Below are 22,832 nucleotides of genomic sequence, written 5' to 3' on the forward strand. Positions count from 1 at the left end.
GTAATTTAAGAAAGGGAATAAGGAAAAAATTAAAGTTTTATCAACACAGATGCTACCAGTTTCTGTCCAAAACAAGTAAAATCCAGAATTTGCTGAGTGAAAGGAATCTTAAAAGGAATGTTGGAATCTCAGTTTGTGTGAAAGTGTGTGTTAAAAGTGTGGAAGCTTTTTGTCTTTGAAAGAAAATGTCTGTTGTGTTTGTTTTAGCTCCACCCACTCTTTTGTACAGGGAGCTAAAAGCTGTTTAACCCTTTGAAGACTTGTCTTGAAGGATGGAGAAGCGTGTGTTGTTTTAAGTTTGTTAATTGTTTTACAAAAGAGAAGCTTCAGCCTTGAAGTCACAGTCGCCAATGTGCCTGGAAGAAAATAAATTTGAATGTTTATGTTTGTTAATGTGGCTATGGTTTCTTTCTTTTCCAAGTGATACTGGTTAGTTTAAAAAAAAATTGATCTGGATTGAATAGTTATTGAGGTTAATTAACCTATTAAAACCAGACTTTTATTGTGGCCACGGTGAAATTCTGGTTGGTGTAAATTTGTGTGGACATGCTAAACACAGGCAAAATGAAGGCTATATCAGACAGAAGGAGGACGGCTTGGGAAACAGTATTGATACCCAAAGACAGATCAGTCCAGATTATAAGGGAACACAGAGTCAACCCCGCAGAGGGAATGCTATCGGAGGGTGAGGCACACGAGTGTCAGTTAGTGTTCGAAGACGAGGTCAGAGGAACCGTATCAGAATCGCTCCTTGAAAAACCCGAAAACTCCTTTTATGTAGACGGATCTCGCCACACACTGGTTGGGCAGTAGTATCCGAGAATGGAGAAACAGTCACAAAGGGAGGGCTTGAAGGAGGAACCTCAGCGCAGGTAGCAGAATTAGTGGCTCTCACGGAAGCATTGAAATAGGCAAAAGGAAAACGAGTAAATATATACACAGACAGTAGGCATGCGTTTGGGGTAGTACATGATTATTATAGGATATGTATCCTCCGGAGGAGGACAAGTACAGCATGAGGAGGTAGTGAGAGACCTAGTAGAAGCGGTAAAAGGAGAAGAGGTAGCAGTGATTAAAATAAAGGCACACCGTAAGATAGTGAGCGAGCAACAAAAAGGAAATATGTTAGCTGATCAGGCAGCAAGAGCAGCAGTGGACACAGAGATGCCTACACCAATAGCAGTAGGTAGAATAACAGCAGAGGGAACAAATACTGCCTAGTGATCATAGGCCAGTTTACAAGGTGGGTGGAAGCATTCCCTACCAGAGATTGTAGTGCTCAGACTGTGGCCCGAATATTTGCATATGACGTGATACTGAGATGGGGGGTCCCGTTGCAAATAAATTCAGATCAAGATACCCACTTTACGGGAAAGGTAATGAAAGAAGTTTGTAAGCTACTAGGAGTAAGACAGAAGTTCCATATCCCCTATCATCCGCAAAGCTCAGGCGTGGTAGAGCGAATGAACAGAACCCTGAAAACAGCCTTAAGCAAGGCCATAGCTGAAACCGGACAGGGATGGGTGGATGTCCTTCCGTGTATCCTGATGAGGCTGAGAGCCACCCCAAACAGGGTGACCGGGCTGACAACATATGAACTCATGACTGGACGAGCAATGTGTCTGCCGGAAGGAGTAGCATCTGGTAGCGAGGGACTGGGACCCTTAAAAGTTAAAATTAGGAAGTACGTACAAACATTGGATAATCAATTGAAGGAGCTCAAACAAGAAGTTAAAGAACAACAAGACATCAGAGATAAAAGTATACAAAAGCAGGGGCCCTTGGAGCCCCTATCCAAGGTGGGTGAGCAGGTATTTGTTAAATATTGCCAGAGAGATCGGGATTCGCACCAAGATGGACCGGACCATTTGAGGTTGTCATCACCAGCGATACGTGTGCATGTATAGACTGAGTGCGAGTCTGCAGAGAGTGCTGTGAGTTTGGGTAAGTGTGTGAGTTCTTTAATTGTTATTTCTCTTTAAATCATTCTTGATAAGATTACTTAAGCAGTTTAAGTAAAGGGGAAAAGTTAAATATTTGGGATTCTGTTGGTTTAAGAAGAGTAAAACAAGGTTACACTGCAGTAGGAGTAAATTGGCACAGCAGGCAGTGGAAACCAGTTTTCTAACCAATCAGCAGGGGTGACTCATTTGGCTGTAAACAAACAAACAGTATAAAAAGACCAGTCCTAGTGCTAGCAAGCACTGAGAGCGAGTCAGCAGAGAGTGCTGAGAGTTTGGGTAAGTGGGGTGTTAGGTGCTCTTTTCAAACTTTAACTCTGTGGGTTGCAGTTAATAAGGCCTTTCTGGTGCAGAGTGACTGTTGGTAAACCATTTAACTGGTGTAACTAGAGGGATTGATTTAATTTAAATCCAATTAATTAAAGGGGATACTAGCATCTAAAATCGGGCAGAGGGTGTCCATAACTAACAATGAAAAATTTAATTAATTACATAGAATGGAGCAGGTGATGTGTTACTGTTGCAAGATGTGGGAGCCGGTGGACCCCATTGAGGCTCATGGTGATTACGTCTGTGACAAGTGTCTGCTGCTACAGGAACTCCAGCTCCGTGTTGATGAGCTGGAGTCTGAGCTTCAGACACTGCGACACATCAGGGAGGGAGAGAAGTACCTGGACTCTGTGTATCAGGAGGTGGTCACACCTATGAAGTTAATTAATTCAGATGTAGCCCATGGTCAGGCACAGGACGGTGTGACTACCAGTGAGGCAGGTACGGGGATCCAGGAGGTACAGCTGGAGGAGCCGCAGCCCTTGCTCTTGTCCAGCAGGTTTGAGGTTCTTACTCCCTGTGGGGATGGGAGCAGGGACTGCAGGGAGGATGAGCAACCTGGCCACAGCACCGTAGAACGGGGGGCCATTCAAGAGGGGGAAGTAACTAGAAATGTTGTAGTGGTAGGGGATAGTATTATTCGGGGGATAGATAGAGTTCTCTGCAGCCGAGAGCGAGAGTCCCGAAGGCTGTGTTGCCTACCCGGTGCCAGGGTTAAGGGCATCTCCTCTGGGCTGGAAAGAAACTTGCAGTGGGAGGGGGTGGATCCAGTTGTCGTGGTCCATGTTGGTACAAACGACGTAGATAGGACTAGGAAGCCGGTTCTGTTAAAGGAGTATGAGCAGCTAGGGGTCAAATTAAAAAACAGAACCTCAAGGGTAATAATCTCTGGGTTATTACCTGAGCCACGAGCGAATTTGACTAGGACAAATAAAATTAGAGAGTTAAATGCGTGGCTCAAAGACTGGTGTGGGAGAAATGGGTTTTGCTTCCTGGGACACTGGCACCAGTACTGGGGCAGGAGGGAGCTGTTCCGTTGGGACGGGCTTCACTTGGCTAGTGCTGGGACTAGAGTCCTGGCGGATCATATAACTAGGGCTGTTGAGAGGGCTTTAAACTAACTAGTGGGGGGGGAGGTTCCTAGAGAGCAAATAATAAAAATGACAACAGAGAAGGTCATAGACTTAGGTAGCAGTGGGGAAATTAAAAACCAGAGTGTGTCAGGAAGGGGCAGAAGGTATGGAGTAAAAGGTAAAGTAATAAAAAGGGCAAAAGCAGGAACTAAGTGTCACAAAACATATTTGAAAGTTCTCTATCTGAATGCACATAGCATTCGTAACAAAATAGACGAGTTAATGGCACAAATAACTACATATGGGTATGATCTTGTGGCCATTAGAGAAACATGGCTGCAGGGTGACAATGCCTGGGAATTAAACATACCAGGTTATTTAACGATCAGGAAGGACAGGCAGGAAGGAAGGGGAGGTGGGGTGGCTATGTTAATAAAGGAAGGAATCACTGTAATACAGAGAAATGATATTGGGTCAAAAGATCAGGATAATGAAACAGTTTGGGTGGAGGTAAGGAATAATAAGGGGAAAAAAACACTAGTGGGCGTAGTGTATAGGCCTCCGAACAGTTGCAACTATGTTGGACGGAGTATCAATCAGGAAATAGTTGAGGCTTGTAATAAGGGAACCTCTATAATAATGGGGGATTTTAACTATCATATTAATTGGACAAATCAAATTGGGCAGGGCTGCCTTGAGGATGAGTTCATTGAGTGTATTAGGGATGGGTTTCTTGAGCAGTATGTAACTGAACCGACCAGGGGGCAAGCAACCTTAGATCTGGTCCTGTGTAAAGAGACAGGATTAATTAAAAATGTCCTAGTAAAGGATCCCCTTGGAATTAGTGGCCATAACATGATTGAATTCCATATTCAATTAGAGGGTGAGAAGGTTGGATCTCAAACAAGCGTGCTAAGCTTGAATAAAGGAGACTATGAAGGTATGAGAGTGGAATTGAGTAGAGTGGATTGGGAAAATAGATTAAAGGGTAAGACGATACATGATCAGTGGTGTACATTTAAGGAGTTATTTTACAACTTCCAAAAAAAATATATTCCACTGAGAAGAAAAGGGTGTAAAAGAAAAGACAGCCATCCGTGGCTAAGTAAAGAAATTAAGGATAGTATTCGACTAAAAGCAAGGGCATATAAGGTAGCCAAATCTAGTGGGAGGATAGAGGATTGGGAAAACTTTAAAAGACAGCAAAAAATAACAAAAAGATTGATTAAGAAAGGGAAGATAGATTATGAAAGTAAATTAGCAAAAAATATAAAAACAGATAGTAAGAGTTTTTATAGTTATATAAAAAGAAAAAGGGTGGCTAAAGTAAATGTTGGTCCCTTAGATGATGAGACTGGGAAATTAATGGTGGGAAATATGGAGATGGCAAAAACACTGAATGAATATTTTGTATCAGTCTTTACAGTAGAAGACACTAAGAATATCCCAACACTGGACAAACAGGGGGCTATGGGGGGGGGGGGGGGGGGGGAGGAGCTAAACACGATCAAAATCACTAAGGAAGTGGTACTCGGTAAAATAATGGGACTCAAGGCGGATAAATCACCTGGACCTGATGGCTTACATCCTAGGGTCTTGAGGGAAGTGGCGGTAGGGGTTGTGGATGCATTGGTAATAATTTTCCAAAACTCCCTGGACTCAGCAAAGGTCCTGGCAGACTGGAAAACTGCTAATGTAACACCCTTATTTAAAAAGGGCAGTAGACAGAAGGCTGGAAACTATAGACCGGTTAGCCTAACATCTGTGGTAGGTAAAATTTTGGAGTCCATTATTAAGGAGACAGTAACAGGACATTTGGAGAATCATCATTTAATAGGACAAAGTCAGCATGGTTTTATGAAGGGGAAGTCATGTTTGACAAATTTGCTGGAGTTCTTTGAGGAAGTAACATATAGGGTGGATAAAGGGGAACCAGTGGACGTAGTGTATTTAGACTTCCAAAAGGCATTTGACAAGGTGCCACACAAAAGATTATTGCTTAAGATAAAAAATCACGGGATTGGGGGTAATATTCTGGCATGGATAGAGGATTGGCTATCTAACAGAAGCAGAGAGTTGGGATAAATGGTTCATTCTCAGAATGACAATCAGTAACTAGTGGTGTTCCCAACTCTTTACAATCTATATTAACGATTTGGAGGAGGGGACCGAGTGTAACATATCAAAGTTTGCAGATGATACTAAGATGGGAGGGAAAGTAGTGAGTGAGGAGGACATAAAAAACCTGCAAGGGGACATAGACAGGCTAAGTAAGTGGGCAGAGATTTGGCAGATGGAATACAATACTGGAAAGTGTGAGGTTATGCACTTTGGCAGGAAAAATAGTAGAGCAAGTTATTATCTTAATGGCAAGAAACTGGAAAGTACTGAAGTACAAAGGGATTTGGGGGTCCTGGTGCACGAAACTCAAAAGGTTAGTATGCAGGTGCAGCAAGTGATTAAGAAGGCCAATGGAATGTTGGCTTTCATTGCTAGGGGGATAGAATATAAAAATAGGGAGGTATTGCTTCAGTTGTACAAGGTATTGGTGAGACCGCACCTGGAATACTGCATACAGTTTTGGTGTCCATACTTAAGAAAAGACATACTTGCTCTCGAGTCAGTACAAAGAAGGTTCACTCGGTTAATCCCGGGGATGAGGGGATGGACATATGAGGAGAGGTTGAGTAGATTGGGACTCTACTCATTGGAGTTCAGAAGAATGAGAGGCGATCTTATTGAAACATATAAGATTGTGAAGGGGTTGGATCGGGTGGATGCGGGGAGGATGTTCCCGATAATGGGTGAAACGAGAACTAGGGGGCATAGTCTTAGAATAAGGGGCTGCTCTTTCAAAACTGAGATGAGGAGGAACTACTTCACTCAGAGGGTGGTAGGTCCATGGAATATGCTGCCCCAAAAAGCTGCAGAAGCTACATCATTACATAAATTTAAAACAGAAATAGACAGTTTCCTAGAAGTAAAGGGAATTAAGGGTTACGGGGAGCGGGCAGGAATTTGGACATGAGTCTAGGTTCGGATCGGACATGGCCCTGTGGGTAGCGGAGTGGGCCCAGGGGCCGTGTAGCCTGATCCTGCTCCTATTTCGTGTGTCTAATTCTGTTAGATTCAGGAGATGGTTCTGTGATAGTAGATTGGCGGTTAGGATCAGATCAGCCATGATCTTATTGAATGGCGGAGCAGGCTCGAGGGGCCGATTGGCCTACTCCTGCTCCTATTTCTTATGTTCTTATGTTCTTGAGGGGAAAAGGGAGATGGAAACATTGGACTCAATTAAAACGATATAGCAATAACCCATCTGAACTTAAATCCCACAGGAACAATGGAATAAACACCGGAGATAAACTAACCTCTGGTGACCACCAGGCTTCTGCTTAATTTACAGGGAAACTTCACCATGAAGGTGGGATTACTGCTGGGAATCGTATGCGTCATGAAATAAGCGAAGGGGCATCCCATATTACCTGACAAGTACATGATGAAGAAGCACCATGTCCCAATACACAGAAAGAAGAGACAAGCGAACCGAGGATGCTACAATGTCCGGATATGAAACCTGGACCCATGAATGGACTAGTATTATTTACCCAGGGAGAACAATTGTATGGTAACGCGAGACACGAAATTGTACCGGTACTAATGAACTTAACCATGTTACAATGGCCAGGATATTGTGAAAGGTTTACTAAAACTAGAGAATTGTATGCATATATGATAACGAATATAATTAACCAAGCTGCTGATGCGACAGGGGCTACTAATTTTAGGGGGCATGCTGCATTCGACCAAAGGATTAAGAGGAGCTTAGGAACCGATATACTCACAGGAATAAACACGGGGACATCATTCATTAATGCCCTAGATATACAAGGAGTCCAGAGCCATGTGGAACGACTACAAAGGGTAATACAACAGATTTTAGAGACGGAAACTGGTTTGGTTCGACAAGGGTCAGAGTTAGGAGGACATATGATGAGGAAATTACTCAAGGGAATCAAGGTTATAGAGGAACATGCTACTGTAGTATTATCAACAAGCTAAACCATAGAGATGAGGAACAGGCAAAAGACAGGGTAGAGAGAGGCTTGTGTCATGCCTATGGCCAATGGATCACCGGACAGTTAAAATATAATCTGGCACAGATACAGCGAGGTGAGGTACCAGACTGGATTAACAGCACACAGCTCTATGGCCTGAGCCAGAATCCAGGCCCTCAGTGCTTGCACCCTCAAAGGGATGACCAGAGTATATCCAGTGATACAAAATTGTAAAGCAGAAGTGACAGCAATGATAGGCATGGTACTCCTGATACCACTGGTGGGACTAGACACGACTCCATACCCACAGTACCAGGTAACAAACATAGGTATAGTGAGGGGTGAGACATACCTCCAAAACTATCCAATACTACCTATGCCATCAGGATGAATGGTACTATGAAAGGAGTCTCCCTAAACAGATGCCACGGGAAAGGCACGCTTACGATATGCCCGCATCCAGTAGGAGATGGGCATAAGGATGAGTGCGGCTATAATAAGACAGAGGGGTGTGTGCTGGAATTATCACATGATCACCATCACACCCGCTCGGGATACAGAGGCGAAGGGGAGTATTGTATAGCCACCACAGAGACTGAGTACCAATATAGTAACCTTGTATGTGCAATCACAATGCCTAACTTCTGCTTTACGCCAAAGGTCCCTGTGACAATTGGACACACCAGATTGGTGTGTGTACATTCAAGGGAGGAAATAACACTAAATGTGCCAGATAGTCTAAAGGACGAGTTGGTTAATTATGAAGATCCGGTAGGGGCCCCAATACCCCGCCTGCAAGAAATGAAAGAGGATTTAAGTAAGATGGTGAAACAATACATAGTGTTGCAAAGGAATCTTGGGGAATTAGAAAAGGACATAGAGGTAGAGCTACAGGAAGTCCTGTGGTATGAGAAGCTGTGGGATTGGGGAATGAATGTCAACATACACTCATGGATCCGCATCATTTCTCATATATGAATGATAGTAGAGTTAGTCATGGCTATAGGGTGGGGAATAGCAGCATGCACCGCTTGTAAAAAGAAACGGACCAAACAGAGAGCTAAAGCGAGTTGGAAAACACAAGTTTGCTCTAAACATGATGGGTATGCAGGGCCTCCTGAACCAGCGCCTGATCACTGCATGGGGCAGGAGGCACAGCGATGCTTATACATGTGGTTTAACTTGGGCAAGGGCCAAGTACCAAAAGGGGGGATTGCAGTGGGGAAAGAGTTAAACTGACATCGCTGGCCGTTTCACTGAATGGTGTAAGGAAGATAGGGACTAACATGAAAGACCACATCCATAAAGAAGCGGTCAAGATAAGCTGACCTTTGAAAGCTAAACAAAAGCAATTAAATGCAGACAGGGTGTCTAGAATTTCAGCTGCCTGTAAGAACTTTATCATCTAGGTCCATTCCAAGGTATCTTTTAATCAGCATTCAAGCAGTTTGAGTGAATAATTAAGGAGGCAGCTTACATATGTTTACATTAAGATTTGTAAGCTGCATGCGGGCCAAGATCCAATCAGGTTGCAGGAATGAATTGTGCATGAGGCTGTCATGTGTATTTTAATGTATAAAAATGTCGTGTTTGCTGTAACAATTTGGAGAAGTCTGGCTAAGACAGAGCAGGCCATCTCCCCACCGGTGTAAGAAAGACAACTTGACTATCGATCTGAAACCTTGTGTCGAGTGTTGGTTTAAAATACTCCACAACAATATGCAAGCCAAAGATCGATAGGTTTTTGGATACTAAGGGAATCAAGGAATATGGGGATCGTGCGTGAAGGTGGAGTTGAGGTCGATGATCAGCCATGATCGGACTGAATGGCGGAGCTGGCTCGAAGGGCCGAATGGCCTACTCCTGCTCCTATTTCTTCTGTTTGTTCTATACTGTACAATTACACTCCACTCCTAAGCTCCTACCAGCCTCTTCTTTCAAGGAAACAAAACCTTTAATTATGCAGCAACACAGCAGTAATGGTGCCTAGCACAGCGCTGCCCTGAGGTTCAATAGACTTCCAGGAACCGTTGGGATAGCACAGCGATTACCCTCACAGGCATTAATTGCGAGGGCACAAATTCACAATCCAGCCTGGTTTTCAATATCAGAGAGTACTCTGGGGACTGCCAGTTCACTCTTGCTGTTCCCTGACAAAGGGAACCTACTAGTCCTGTATGCTGCTAGTTCAGGCCAGCTTGCTAGCTAAGGACCTACCTTACCCTAGTCATTTGCACCGTTCTCCCACTGCAGCCAGCTGACGTGAAGGAGGCCAACACCGTGCCACCGATGGTGCCTGGGAACCAAATTTTCCTGGGTCCAGAGCTGGCATGAACTTCAAACCTCCATATTTGCCCTTCGACAAGCTGACTAGGGACAGGCAGAGTCTGGGAGATTAGCACTCCTACATCCAGCTTTACAACATACAATCAGCGGCAGAGATCGCATTGGACTGTGACAGGCTCAGTTAGCTAGAGGATCTAGCAGTGGCACTGAGGCTGTAGACCTCCCGCCATCACAGCTGGAAGTCTGACATCAGCAAGGCCCAAGGATACCGTGCCACAGCCGGTCGGTGCAGACACTGTAGACCTAAGTATAGTACTCCTTTAAAGGCTCACGTACAAACCTTCAACCATTTACACATCACAAGTAACCTGCCGCGGTTGCCAGATACTCACAAAGTTGTGCGTGGTTAGTGGAACGTGCTCCAGCACCTCCACCTGCAGCTCCTCCCCCGTTAACCAGGACATATCGGTGTCCCAGCCGATGGGCTTCTTCTCCCTGAAAGCAACACAAAACTCAGTTGGTGCTGACCGAAACTGGACAGGGGGAATGGAGTGAAACATAAATCAACACGCGACCAGACCAGACAGAACCAAACCGAACCGCGCCTTCCTTAAAACAAGTGGACTGTATGGAAAAGCAGGCTGCAACTTGCTTACTGTACCCCGCCAGACTTAAATGGAAATGATCGGGACAAACCTCTCAATACCAGGGAAAGCTGACCCAATCAGCACTTAACCCTCAACTTCACACCAAAATGGGGCTGGTTTCACCTTATTTGGCACCAACAGCTTGCTCTCTGCCAGTACTCCAGCTGCTCTCGTGCCCAGGACACTCTCATTCCATGGGTCCAGTGGCTGCTATCAGAGACAGGGCAAAAACCCATGACTCTCCATTCAGGTCTAAGAGGAGCTGACACCACAGTGTCAAAGAAGAGAACGGTCACAGGCCATAGGTCAGAACTTCAGCGCTGGTCACTGTAACCCTCAATATCAGATCGTAGCTATAGGATTACGCCTTGTATGGAACTAGAGCATGTGCAGTCTTAGACTTTATTCTGTCTTCGACCAGGTTTTGTTCTGCCACCAACATGCACACTGGTGGTCAGTGCATCCTGTGCCTTCGTGTGTGAGGAGCTACAGACTGGAGGATTAACACCAGGCATTGGTCAGGTTTAGTGAGAAACAAGATCATGTAGTTTTACTACTTAGTAAATCAGTCTCATTATATGGAGCATACGCCTATACCCTTCTTCTTCTTAGGCAGTCCCTCGGAACCGAGGATGACTTGCTTCCACATTAAAAATGAGTTCTCAGGTGACTGATTAGTCCAATGCGGGACCTACAGTCTCTGTCACAGGTGGGGCAGATGGTGGTTGAAGGGGCGGGTGGGTGGGGTGCTTGGGTTGACGTGCGCTCCTTGCGCTTGGCTTCCGCTTGCTCCCGGCAAAGAGACTCGAGGTGTTCAGCGCCTTCCCAGATGCTTCTCCTCCACTTTGTGCGGTCTTGGGCCAGGGATTCCCAGGTGTCAGTGGGGGTGTTACACTTTTTCAAGGAGGCTTTGAGGGTGTCCTTGAAGCATTTCCTCTGCCCACCTGGGGCTATCTTGCCGTGCCGGAGCTCCGAGTAGAGCGCTTGTTTTGGGAGTCTCGTATCGGGCATGCGGACAATGTGACCTGTCCATCGGAGCTGATTGAGCGTGGTCAAAGCTTCGATGCTGGAGATGTTGGCCTGAGCAAGAACACAGACGTTGGTGCGCCTCTCCTGCCAATGGATTTGCAGGATCTTGCGAAGGCAGCGTTGGTGGTACCTCTCCAGTGCTTTGAGGTGCCTGCTGTACATGGTCCATGTCTCTGAGGCATACAGCAGGGCGGGTATCACTGCTGCCCTGTAGACCATGAGCTTAGTGCCGGGTTTGAGGTCCTGGTCTTCAAACACTCTTCCTCAGGCGACCGAAGGCTGCACTGGCACACTGAAGGCGGTGTTGGACTTCGTCGTCGACGTCTGCCCTTGTTGACAGTAGGCTCCCGAGGTATGGAAAGTGGTCCACGTTGTCCAAGGCCTTGTCGTGGATTTTGATAATCGGGGGGCAGCACTGTGTGGCGGGGGCAGGTTGGTAGAGGACCTTTGTCTTACGGATGTTTAGTGTAAGACCCATGCTCTCGTATGCTTCGGTGAAGGTGTTTACGATGGTTTGGAGTTCGACCTCCGAGTGAGTGCAGACGCAAGCATTGTCTGCATACTGTAATTCAACGACAGAGGATGGGACGACCTTGGATCTGGACTGGAGGCGATGGAGGTTGAACAGTTTCCCGTTTGTTCTGTAGATTAGCTCCACTCCAGTGGGGAGCTTACTGAGGGTGAGATGGAGCATTGCAGCAAGGAAGATTGAGAAGAGCGTTGGTGCGATGACACAGCCTTGCTTGACCCCGGTTCGTACGTGAATTGGGTCTGTGGTGGAGCCGTTGGTCAGGATCACGGCTTGCATGTTGTCGTGAAGCAGGCGGAGGATAGTGACAAACTTTTGAGGGCATCCGAATTTGAGGAGGACACTCCATAATCCCTCACGGTTGACAGTGTCGAAGGCCTGTGTGAGATCAAAGAAGGCCATGTACAGTGGTTGGTGCTGTTCCCTGCATTTCTCTTGTAATTGACGTGCAGTGAAGATCATCTCCATTGTGCCCCTTAGTGGGCGGAATCTGCATTGCGACTCTGGGAGGAGCTCTTCGGCCACTGGGAGAAGGCGATTGAGGAGGATTCTTGCGATGACTTTCCCTGTGGCAGATAGCAGGGAAACTCCTCTGTAATGACCGCAATTGGACTTGTCACCTTTCTTGAAGATGGTCACAATTACGGCGTCTGAGATCCCCTGGCATGCTCTCCTCCTTCCAGATAAGAGAAATGAGTTCATGAATTCGCGCCAGTAGTGCTTCTCCGCCATGCCATATACCATGGGTACTTACAAGTTATAACTAAATGGTGCAATTTAATATATTGACAAGGGTCACCAAATGGATCTGAAATTAGATATATCTGGGAAAACAAAATTAAAAACACATCCTTTTTTTACTCGCTTTAGTGCAAGGTTCGACACACTGGCCCACCCCTCCGAGGACCCAAGAGTGCTGATTCTGACCACAGGGTAGTGGGCACTTTTGCTTTCTCGGAACACGGGAGGGGGAACCCGAAATGATTGACATGCACTGCCCTCCTCGCCTGTTGGAAGACTGGATGGACCAACACTTTACTCACATGGGGTGGGGGGATGCCTTCATTCTGTTAACTGTGAGATTTGATAATTCCTCCAAATGTCCCTTCACTTTCTCCTACTTCAATTCAATAACTCAGAATGACATGAATTCATACCGATTACACTTGTGTGTCAGCTGTGGATCAGTTGGTAGCACTCGCGCCTCTGAGTCAGAAGGTTGTGGGTTCCAGTCGCACTCCTGAGACTTGAGCACAAAAATCTAGGCCGACACTCCAGTGCAGTACTGAGGGAGTGCTGCACTGTCAGAGGCACCGTCTTTCGGATGAGACGTTAAACCGAGGCCCTGTCTGCTCTCTCAGGTGGTGTAAAAGATCCCATGGTACTATTTTGAAGAAGAGCAGGGGAGTGCTCCCTGGTGTCCTGGCCAATATTTATCCCTCAATCAACATAATTAATTTATAACATTGCTGTTTGTGGGAGCTTGCTGTGTGCAAATTGGCTGCCATGTTTCCTACATTACAAGTGACTACACTTCAAAAGTACTTCATTGGCTGTCAAGCGCTTTGGGACTTCCTGAGGTCACGAAAGACACTATATAAATGCAAGTCTTTCTAGTAGCTATGTAAATATATAGCAGTGACCTAGACACAGTATATACAGCTTTAAAATATACAGTTTGATTGGATGTCTGAAAATGTTCTCTGTTCATTCATTCAGTCAGTCAGTCCAGCTTAAAAGGACTCGGAATGAAGGCTATAAAAATAAGCCTAGAAATGACTAACATTGACAGACAAGCTAGTAGTCGGTGAACAAAGCCATCAACTCTCATTCTGAACAGGTTAGCGCCTCTTGAATTAGTGTACAAAGCAAGGTCCTCTGAACAGGTTCAATGCTAATGCCACACAGGGCAATTTCTAGCCTATTGGTGTTGAAGCAATGCCAGTAACCAGCAGACTTTAAAAGGATAACAACACAGCTTCTACGTAGTAACAGAAATATGCTCCCCTTGCATTGATTCCTTGCTTTATCTGCTTCAACAACTCCGTGCAGTTATATAGCACCTTCAACATAGAAAAACAACCCAAGGCATTTCACAGAAGGTAACGAGAGAGATATACTAGGACAGGTGACCAACAGCTTGATCAAAGAGGGAGATGGAGAGGCAGAGATGTTTAGGGAGGGAATTCCAGAGTCGTTGCATGACATGTGTACACGGTAGCTGAACAACTTGCATTTATATAGCGCCTTTAACCTCGTCAAATGTCTCGCGGCGCTCTCTCAGGAGCGTTATCAAACATACTGAGCCACATAAGGAGATAATGGGCAGATGAAAGAGGTTGGTTTTAAGGATCGCCTTAAAGAAGGAAAGCGAGGTAGAAAGGCGGAGAGGTTTAGGGAGGGAATTCCAGAACTTAGGGCCTTTCAGCTGAATGCATGGCCACTAAATGGTGGAGCGATTAAAATCGGGGACGCTCAAGAGGCCAGAATTGGAGGAGCGCAGATATCTCGCAGGGTTGTAATGCTGGAGGAGATTACAGAGATAGGGAGGGGCGAGGCTATGAAGGGATTTGAAAACAAGGATGAGAATTTTAAAACGAGGGCGTTGCTTAACCGGGAGCCAATGTAGGTCAGCGAGCACAGGGGTGATGGGGGAACGGGACTTGGTGCGAGTTAGGACACGGGGCAGCAGAGTTTTGGAAGAGCTCAGGTTTACGGAGGGTGGAACTACCTAAGCTCTACACAGGCCCAGTATCTAATCCCCGCAGATGCTGCTTGGCTTCTAAATGTACCAACGCATGGATCCAGCTCTGTGAGATTCTGACTACTGACAAAGCTTTGCTGCGTAATCTCGCTTTGTTTCAAAGTGATAAAAGCACAACACAGGCAGTCTACAATGACCAGAGTGCAGTTTATTGCTTCTTAGCCCAGTAACACCAGTTGCATTCATAGAAACATAGAAGATAGGAGCAGGAGTAGGCCATTCGGCCCCTCGAGCCTGCTCCGCCATTTAATGAGATCATGGCTGATCATCCAAATTCAGTACCCTGTCCCTGCTTTCTCCCCATATCCCTTGATCCCATTAACCTTAAGAAATACTGTATATCTAACTCCTTCTTGAATATATTTAATGAATTGGCCTCAACTGCCTTCTGTGGTAGAGAATTCCACAGGTTCACCACTCTCTGGGTGAAGAAATTCCTCCTCATCTCTGTCCTAAATGGCTTACCCCTTATCCTTAGACTGTGACCCCTGGTTCTGGACTCCCCGGCCATCGGGAACATCCTTCCTGCGTCTAGTCTGTCTAGTCCTGTTAGAATTTTATAAGTTTCAATGAGATCCCCTCTCATTCTTCTAAACTCCAGCGAATATAAGCCCAATCGACCCAATCTCTCCTCATACGTCATTCCTGCCATCCCAGGTACCAGTCTGGTGAATCTTCGCTGCACTCCCTCCATGGCAAGAACATCCTTCCTCAGATAAGGTGACCAAAACTGCACACAATACTCAAGGTGTGGTCTCACCTTGTACAACTGCAGCAAGACATCCTTGCTCCTGTACTTGAATCCTCTCGCTATGAAGGCCAACATGCCATTTGCCTTCTTAACCGCCTGCTGCACCTGCATACTTACCTTCAGCGACTGGTGCACAAGGACACCCAGGTCTCGTTGCACTTCCCCTTTGCCCAATCTATTGCCGTTCAGATAATAATCTGCCTTCCTGTTTTTGCCACCAAAGTGGATAACCTCGCATTTATCCACATAATATTGCATCTGCCATGCATCTGCCCAATCACCCAACCTGTCCAAATCATACTGGAGTTTCTCGGCTTCCTCCTCACAGCACACATGCCCACCCAGCTTTGTGTCATCTGCAAACTTGGAGATATTACATCTAGTGGCACATCTCTGCTTTATACCAACAGCCTTTAAATGACCATAGCAAGCTTTACACCAGGCCGTGCACTTTAAATAACTGCCACGTTGCTCATGAGCTCGAAGCACAAATGTAAAATGAATGGTCCTTCTACACTTAGAGGCTGTGTCGCAGGTGAGTGGGCAGAGTGTGCTGGTCTCCCAAATGTACACTGCAGTCACACTGCCTCTGAACTGGCAGCAAAGTTTGTGATGGGGTTGTACACACAGAGCAGCCACTGTACATCATTATGTCGAAGTTACGGAGAGGGTTGCTGAGGGTAGTGCAGTTGATGGTTTGTTTTATTCATTCACGGGATGTGGGCGTTGCTGGCAAGGCCAGCATTTATTGCCCATCCCGACTTGCCCTCAAGAAGGTGGTGGTGAGCCGCCTTCTTGAACCACTGTAGCCCGTGTGGTGAAGGTACTCCTACAGTGCAGTTAGGGAGGGAGTTCTAGGATTTTGACCCAGCGACGATGAAGGAACGGCGATATATTTCCAAGTCAGGATGTTCTGTACATGGACTTTCAAAAGGTGTTTGATAAAGTACCACATAATAGACTTATTAGCAAAATTGAAACCCATGGGATTAAAAGGGTGGATATGAAATTGGCTAAGAGACAGAGAGCAGAGGTGAACCATTGTTTTCAGACTGGAGGGAAGTGTACAGTGGTGTTCCCCAGGGGGCTGTGTTGGGACCACTGCTCTTTTTGATGTATATTAACGACGTGGACTTGGATATACCGGGCATAATTTCAAAGTTTTCAGATGACATAAGACTCAGAAATGTAAACAGTGAGGAAGATAGTAACAGACTTCAGGAGGACAGCGACAGACTGGTGAAATGCAGAGAAAGGTGAGGTGATGCATTTTGGTAGGATGAGGAGAGGTAATATAAACTAAATAGTACAATGTTAAAGTGGGTGCAAGAACAGAGGCACCTGGGGGTGTATGTACACAAATCTTTGAAGGTGGCAGGACAATTGGGTAGGTTGTTAAAAAAGCATGTGGCTTTATAAATAGAGGCATAGAGTACAAAAGCAAGGAAGTTATGCTAAATCTTTATAAAATGCTGGTTAAGCCTCAGCTGGAGTATTGTGTCCAATTCTGGGCACCACACTTTAGGAAGGATGTTAAGGCCTTAGAGGGTGCAGAGGAGATTTACTAAAATGGTACCAGGGCTGAGGGACTTGTGTTATGTGGAGAGACAGGAGAAACTTCTCCTTAAAGCAGAGACGGTTAAGGTGACATTTAATAGAGGTGTTCAAAATCATGAAGGGTTTTGATGGAGTAAATGAGGAGAAACTGCTTCCACTGACAGAAGGGTCAGTAACCAGAAGACTCAGATTTAAAGAATTGTCAAAAGAAACAGAGGAGGAGGAGAATTTTTTTAAGCAGCGAGTTGTTGTGATCTGGAATGCACTGCCTGAAAGGGCGGTGGAAGCAGATTTAATAATAACTTAAGAGAATTGGGTAAATACTTGAAGGGGAAAAATTTGCAGGGCTAGGGGTAAGAGCAGGGGATGGGACTGATTGGCTAGCTCTACCAAAGAGCCAGCACAAGCACGATGGGCCGAATGGCCTCCTTCCGTGCTGTATGATTCCATGATCAGCAGGGGTCATTGTGAAAGTCCCTGCAGTGGCACCTCCTGCCCGTACTGAGCTTTCAGTGGACAGAGTGAGACCAGTGGCAGGCACTAAAACAAACGGGCCTTCCTTGCTGCAATCCAACAAAATATGGCAGGTTCACCTTCATTGGATGTGGGAGCAGCTCAAAGCTCAAGAGCTTAAAAGAGCAAAACAGCGCTGGACATATTATACAGCACCAGCTGAAGAGGCTACTTTTCTGGCTTTTTAGGTGCGCCAATTACTAGTTAGGGACTCTAGGACACTGCAGCCCCCACACTGATATTTTTTATTCATTCTCGGGATGTGGGAGTCGCTGGCAAGGCCAACATTTATTGCACATCCCTAGTTGCCCTCGAGAAGGTGGTGGTAAGCCATTTTCTTGAACTGCTGCAGTCCATGTGGTGAAGGTACTCCCACACTTCTGTTAGGTAGGGAGTTCCAGGATATTGACCTAACGACGATGAAGAAACAGCGATGTATGCCCAAGTCAGGATGGTGTGTGACTTGGAGGTGGTGGTGTTCCTATGCACCTGCTGCCCTTGTCTTTCTAGGTGGTGGAGGGCACGGGTTTAGGAGGTGCTGCCGAAGAAGCCTTGGCGAATTACCCAACCATGATATGTGAAATTGGACTCCCACTGTAAAAATTGCAATCTGGCCCCAATAGAATTTTGCCAGTTTGTTGTGTTGGGCAAGTGCTTTCACTGCTACAGGAACAGGCTGGCTACAGATGTCACGGAACCTCACAACTTACCCCTGCAACCAGCTATCTGTGTGATGTCACTGTCCAGTGAGGTCTTTCTACGCACAGTCTCGTTATTTCAGCTTTGCCCTTCCAAGCGGCCATTGTCACAGTCAGAAAATCTTGAGATGTTAAACTGAGACATTGCCTGCCCATTCAGGCGGATGTTAAAAATCCCAAGGCACTACTAGAAGAGGAGCAATGAGTTCTTGGCCAATTTTCCTCCCTCAACGAACACCCAAAAAGAGATGAACTGGTATCTGAGCTGGTATTTGTGGGATCTTACTGTGCACAACGTGGCTGTCATAGTTACCCATATAACAAGTCATTGCACTTCAAAGTGATTTGTCATATATAAAGCAGAGATGCTAGACAGCACTAAAAAATGCAAGTCCTTCGCTTTTAATAGAAAGGCTAATCAGCTGAGGAGTGCAGGGTGATGGGCCACAGAGGCAGCTCTCTTGCTGAGAACTAACTGGTTGAGTACTGCATGGGTCAGGCAGAGAAATGCCAACAGTATAAGCAAGCTTTCACTTTAGAGATTAAAAGCAGAACATGCTACAAATACAGAAAATAAGTCAACAACAAAAAGAAAACGATGCGTCTTTCACTAGGGTGGAGGCCTCTCATGAAACGTTTTCCACTTGGGTGGAGGCCTCTCCTCATGAAACGTTTTCCTTTCAGATACCGACTAGTGAATTGGGTGAATTCCCAACGTCTATTATTTGTGACTGCCCTTTCCATCTGCTCCTCAGCGGTCAGCCGTCCTCGCAATGCAAATCAGTCCCAATGTTCCTTTACTCGGTATATCTGCGTAACCCAAAGTTTCACCTGCTGCTGTGTTAGCGATCCAATAACTGAATGTTGAGAAGGGCAGTGACGTGACTTTGTTTGAGCGGCCAGGCTTATCTTACAACGTAACTCTCTCACCGAGCCATCACTGCAAGCTGGACAGGGTTGGACTTGCTGCATGCAGCTAAGGGAACAGATGGTTACTTAGCCACGATCATTTTCAGGCATGGCCTGCCTGCTTAACTAACAAGCTTCATGTGTGCTCCTCACTATCAGCACAGAGTTATTTGCTTGCTATCTATACATGCAAATTCTGCTGAATTCTCTTTACTCCACTCTCCTTGTGCCTGTTAGAATGGGCTGCACAGGTAGCACCCTTAAGGGGGTCATTTTCACTCTTGGTGGGTAGCAGATTGGCTACATCCCGCCCGCTACACACCCCGCCTGTCTTTCCTTTCTATTAAAGTGAAAGTTACCCCTTAGTATTAAAATCTCACCGTCATATATGGGAGTCTGCTTTCCTTAGAAGGAAAAAAAAACTTAAAACAGAAAGTTTGAAAATTTCCATTCCTATTTAATCTGGAGCTTACATCACTCAGACTCTTTGCTAAGATACTGGATACAGCAAAGGCTATGGGCCCCGACAACATCCCGGCTGTCGTGCTGAAGACTTGTGCTCCAGAACTAGCCGTGCCTCTAGCCAAGCTGTTCCAGTACAGCTACAACACTGGCATCTATCCGGCAATGTGGAAAACTGCCTAGGTATGTCCTGTCCACAAAAAGCAGGACAAATCCAACCCGGCCAATTACCGCCCCATCAGTCTACTCTCAATCATCAGCAAAGTGATGGAAGGTGTCAGCGACAGTGCTATCAAGCGGCACTTACTCACCAATAACCTGCTCACGGATGCCCAGTTTGGGTTCCGCCAAGACCACTCGGCTCCCGACTTCATTACAGCCTTGGTCCAAACATGGACAAAGGAGCTGAATTCCAGAGGTGAGGTGAGAGTGACTGCCCTTGACATCAAGGCAGCATTTGACCGAGTCTGGCATCAAGGAGCCCTAGTAAAACTGAAGTCAATGGGAATCAGGGGGAAAACGCTCCACTGGCTGGAGTCATACCTAGCACAAAGGAAGATGGTTGTGATGGTTGAAGGTCAATCATCACAGCCCCAGGACATCGCTGCACAAGTTCCTCAGGGCAGTGTCCTAGGCCCAACCATCTTCAGCTGCTTCATCAATGACCTTCCCTCCAACATAAGGTCAGAAATGGGGATGTTCGCTGATGACTGCACAGTGTTCAGCGCCATTCACAACTCCACAGATAATGAAGCAGTCCATGCCCGCATGGAACAAGACCTGGACGACGTTCAGGCTTGGGCTGATAAGTGGCAGGTAACATTCGCACCACACAAGTGCCAGGCAATGACTATCTCCAACAAGCGAGAGTCTAACCACCGCCCCTTGACATTCAATGGCATTACCATCACTGAATCCCCCACTATCAACATCCTGGGGGTCACCATTAACCAGTAACTTAACTGGACCAGTCACAAGAGCTGTGGCAGCAAGAGCAGGTCCGAGGCTGGGTATTCTGCGGCGAGTGTCTCACCTCCTGACTCCCCAAAACCTTTCCACCATCTACAAGGCACAAGGAGTGTGATGGAATACTCTCCACTTGCCTGGATGAGTGCAGCTCCAACAACACTCAAGAAGCTCGACACCATCCAGGACAAAGCAGCCCGCTTGATTGGCACCCCATCCACCACCTTAAACATTCACTCCCTCCACCACCGGCGTACCGTGGCTGCAGTGTGTACCATCTACAAGATGCACTGCAGCAACTCGCCAAGGCTTCTTCATCAGCACCTCCCAAACCCGCGACCTCTTCCACCTAGAAGGACAAGGGCAGCAGGTGCATGGGAACACCACCACCTCCAAGTTCCCCTCCAAGTCACACACCATCCTGACTTAGTAGTATATTGCCGATCCTTCATCGTCGCTGGGTCAAAATCCTGGGACTCCCTCCCTAATAGCACTGTGGGAGTACCTTCACCACACGGACTGCAGCAGTTCAAGGCGGCGGCTCACCACCACCTTCTCAAGGGCAAATAGGGATGGGCAATAAATGCTGGCCTTGCCAGCGACGTCCTGATCCCATAAACAAATTTTTTTTTAAAGATGAGTTAATGTAAATGAGCTACTGAACTTGAACAATGAGCAAAGGACTAGAGGACAAGTACAAAATGCACAAAGCTCAAGCAAGGTTGGGGATTCGAGTTTATATGTGCAACACATGCCCAGAGATGACAGTTGAATCAGGGTCAATCAGCACCTTTAAAAGGTACTGGATCACAATCCAGAATGGAGATTAGGAATTATAGAGATATTCACACTGCTTGGTATTGTATAGGGGAGGGGCTCCTTAAAGTAGGGGACAGTGAGTTAAACAAGTTGGGGGGAGTGCCTGACAGAACAATTGTCCATGGACTCTGGGTACAGAAGGTCTGTTGGGCTGAATGGCCTTTTTTTCACTCCAGACTTTGTTCTTATTGCAGCTCTGTAAAGCTTATCATGGAATATCTTACGAATAAAATCCTTCCATTTTCAATTGAAATATTAATCAGAACAAGACACAATCACACATTTGCTTGAAAATCCCAACAGTCCAACCATTAGACACAAGACAAATAAACAAAGTTTTTGTGGCCATCTGCCCGATGTCTCAGTCAGTTAGACCAGCGTGTAACTGCCATATGAACTACAAAGTCCCAGGTCCGCATATCAGTCCGCACGGAGACATCCAGGGTGACATTAGGTGCCTTACAGTTGTCCTCAGTGCCGCTGGCATGGGGAGAGGGAGGAAAATAGCCAGGTTTTCACATTCCTGACCGCGAGCCAATGTTCCCCTGCTGGGAATAGACAGAGACATTGCGTGTGTGCGCATGGACTGTTGGGTGAGGGCCCAACCCAAGGTCAGGCTCAGCTGTGATGCCCTCCTGGGTGAAATAACCTAGGCCTACAAATGGAAGAATGGTGTCTTGGGCAAGGCACCAGAGACGGCAGCCCAGCAAGAGGCAACACTTTCAGGAGCCGAGAGAAACCGAGAGCGCAATATTTAAACTTATATTCTGCAGGTTGAGAATACATGAAGTTCATCATTAATACTTAACCGTTTAAAGTGCTACTGTTACCTAACCAAGGGAACTCTGATCCCACGAACTACTAACCGATGAAAACTGATCCCACTAACTACTAACCGATGAAAACTGATCCCACTAACCGATGAAAACTGATCCCACTAACTACTGAGGAAAACTGATCCCACTAACTACTAACCTAGGTAACACTGATCCCACTATCTACTAACCAAATGAACATTGATCCCAATAACTACCAACCGAGGGAACACTGATCCTACTAACTACTCACGGAGGAAAACTGATCCTACTAACTACTAACCGAGGGAACACTGATCCTACTAACAACTAATGGAGGAAAACTGATTCTAATAACTACCAACTGAGATATAGGGAGTTAGGAGGTAAATTAAAAAATAGGACCTCAAAGGTAGTAATCTCAAGATTGCTACCAGTGCCACATGCTAGTCAGAGTAGAAATAGAAGGATATTTCAGATGAATACATGGCTAGAGGAATGGTGCAAGGGGGAGGGATTCAAATTCCTGGGACATTGGAACCAGTTCTGGGGGAGGTGGGACCAGTACAAAATGGATGGTTTGCACCTGGGCGGGACCGGAACCAATGTCCTAGGGGGAGTGTTTGCTAGTGCTGTTGGGGAGAGTTTAAACTAAAATGGCAGGGGGTTGGGAACCTGTGCAGGGA

The 22,832-nt window shown here is 46.2% G+C and overlaps 1 protein-coding gene across 2 annotated transcripts in view; it reads right to left on the reverse strand.

Annotated features, from left to right (window-relative positions):
- The window catches only part of braf (B-Raf proto-oncogene, serine/threonine kinase), a 162,903-nt gene that overhangs the window by 77,502 nt on the left and 62,569 nt on the right, over positions 1–22,832 (reverse strand). For both annotated transcript variants that reach the window (XM_086008585.1, XM_086008586.1), the window contains exon 5: positions 10,101–10,203. In XM_086008585.1, coding sequence (XP_085864711.1) covers positions 10,101–10,203 — 103 coding nt within the window. The remainder of the gene's footprint in view (positions 1–10,100; positions 10,204–22,832) is intronic.

Source organism: Somniosus microcephalus, chromosome 16 (assembly GCF_052327205.1).
Source record: "Somniosus microcephalus isolate GS21.2 chromosome 16, FLI_Smic_1.0, whole genome shotgun sequence".
Taxonomy (NCBI): domain Eukaryota; kingdom Metazoa; phylum Chordata; class Chondrichthyes; order Squaliformes; family Somniosidae; genus Somniosus; species Somniosus microcephalus.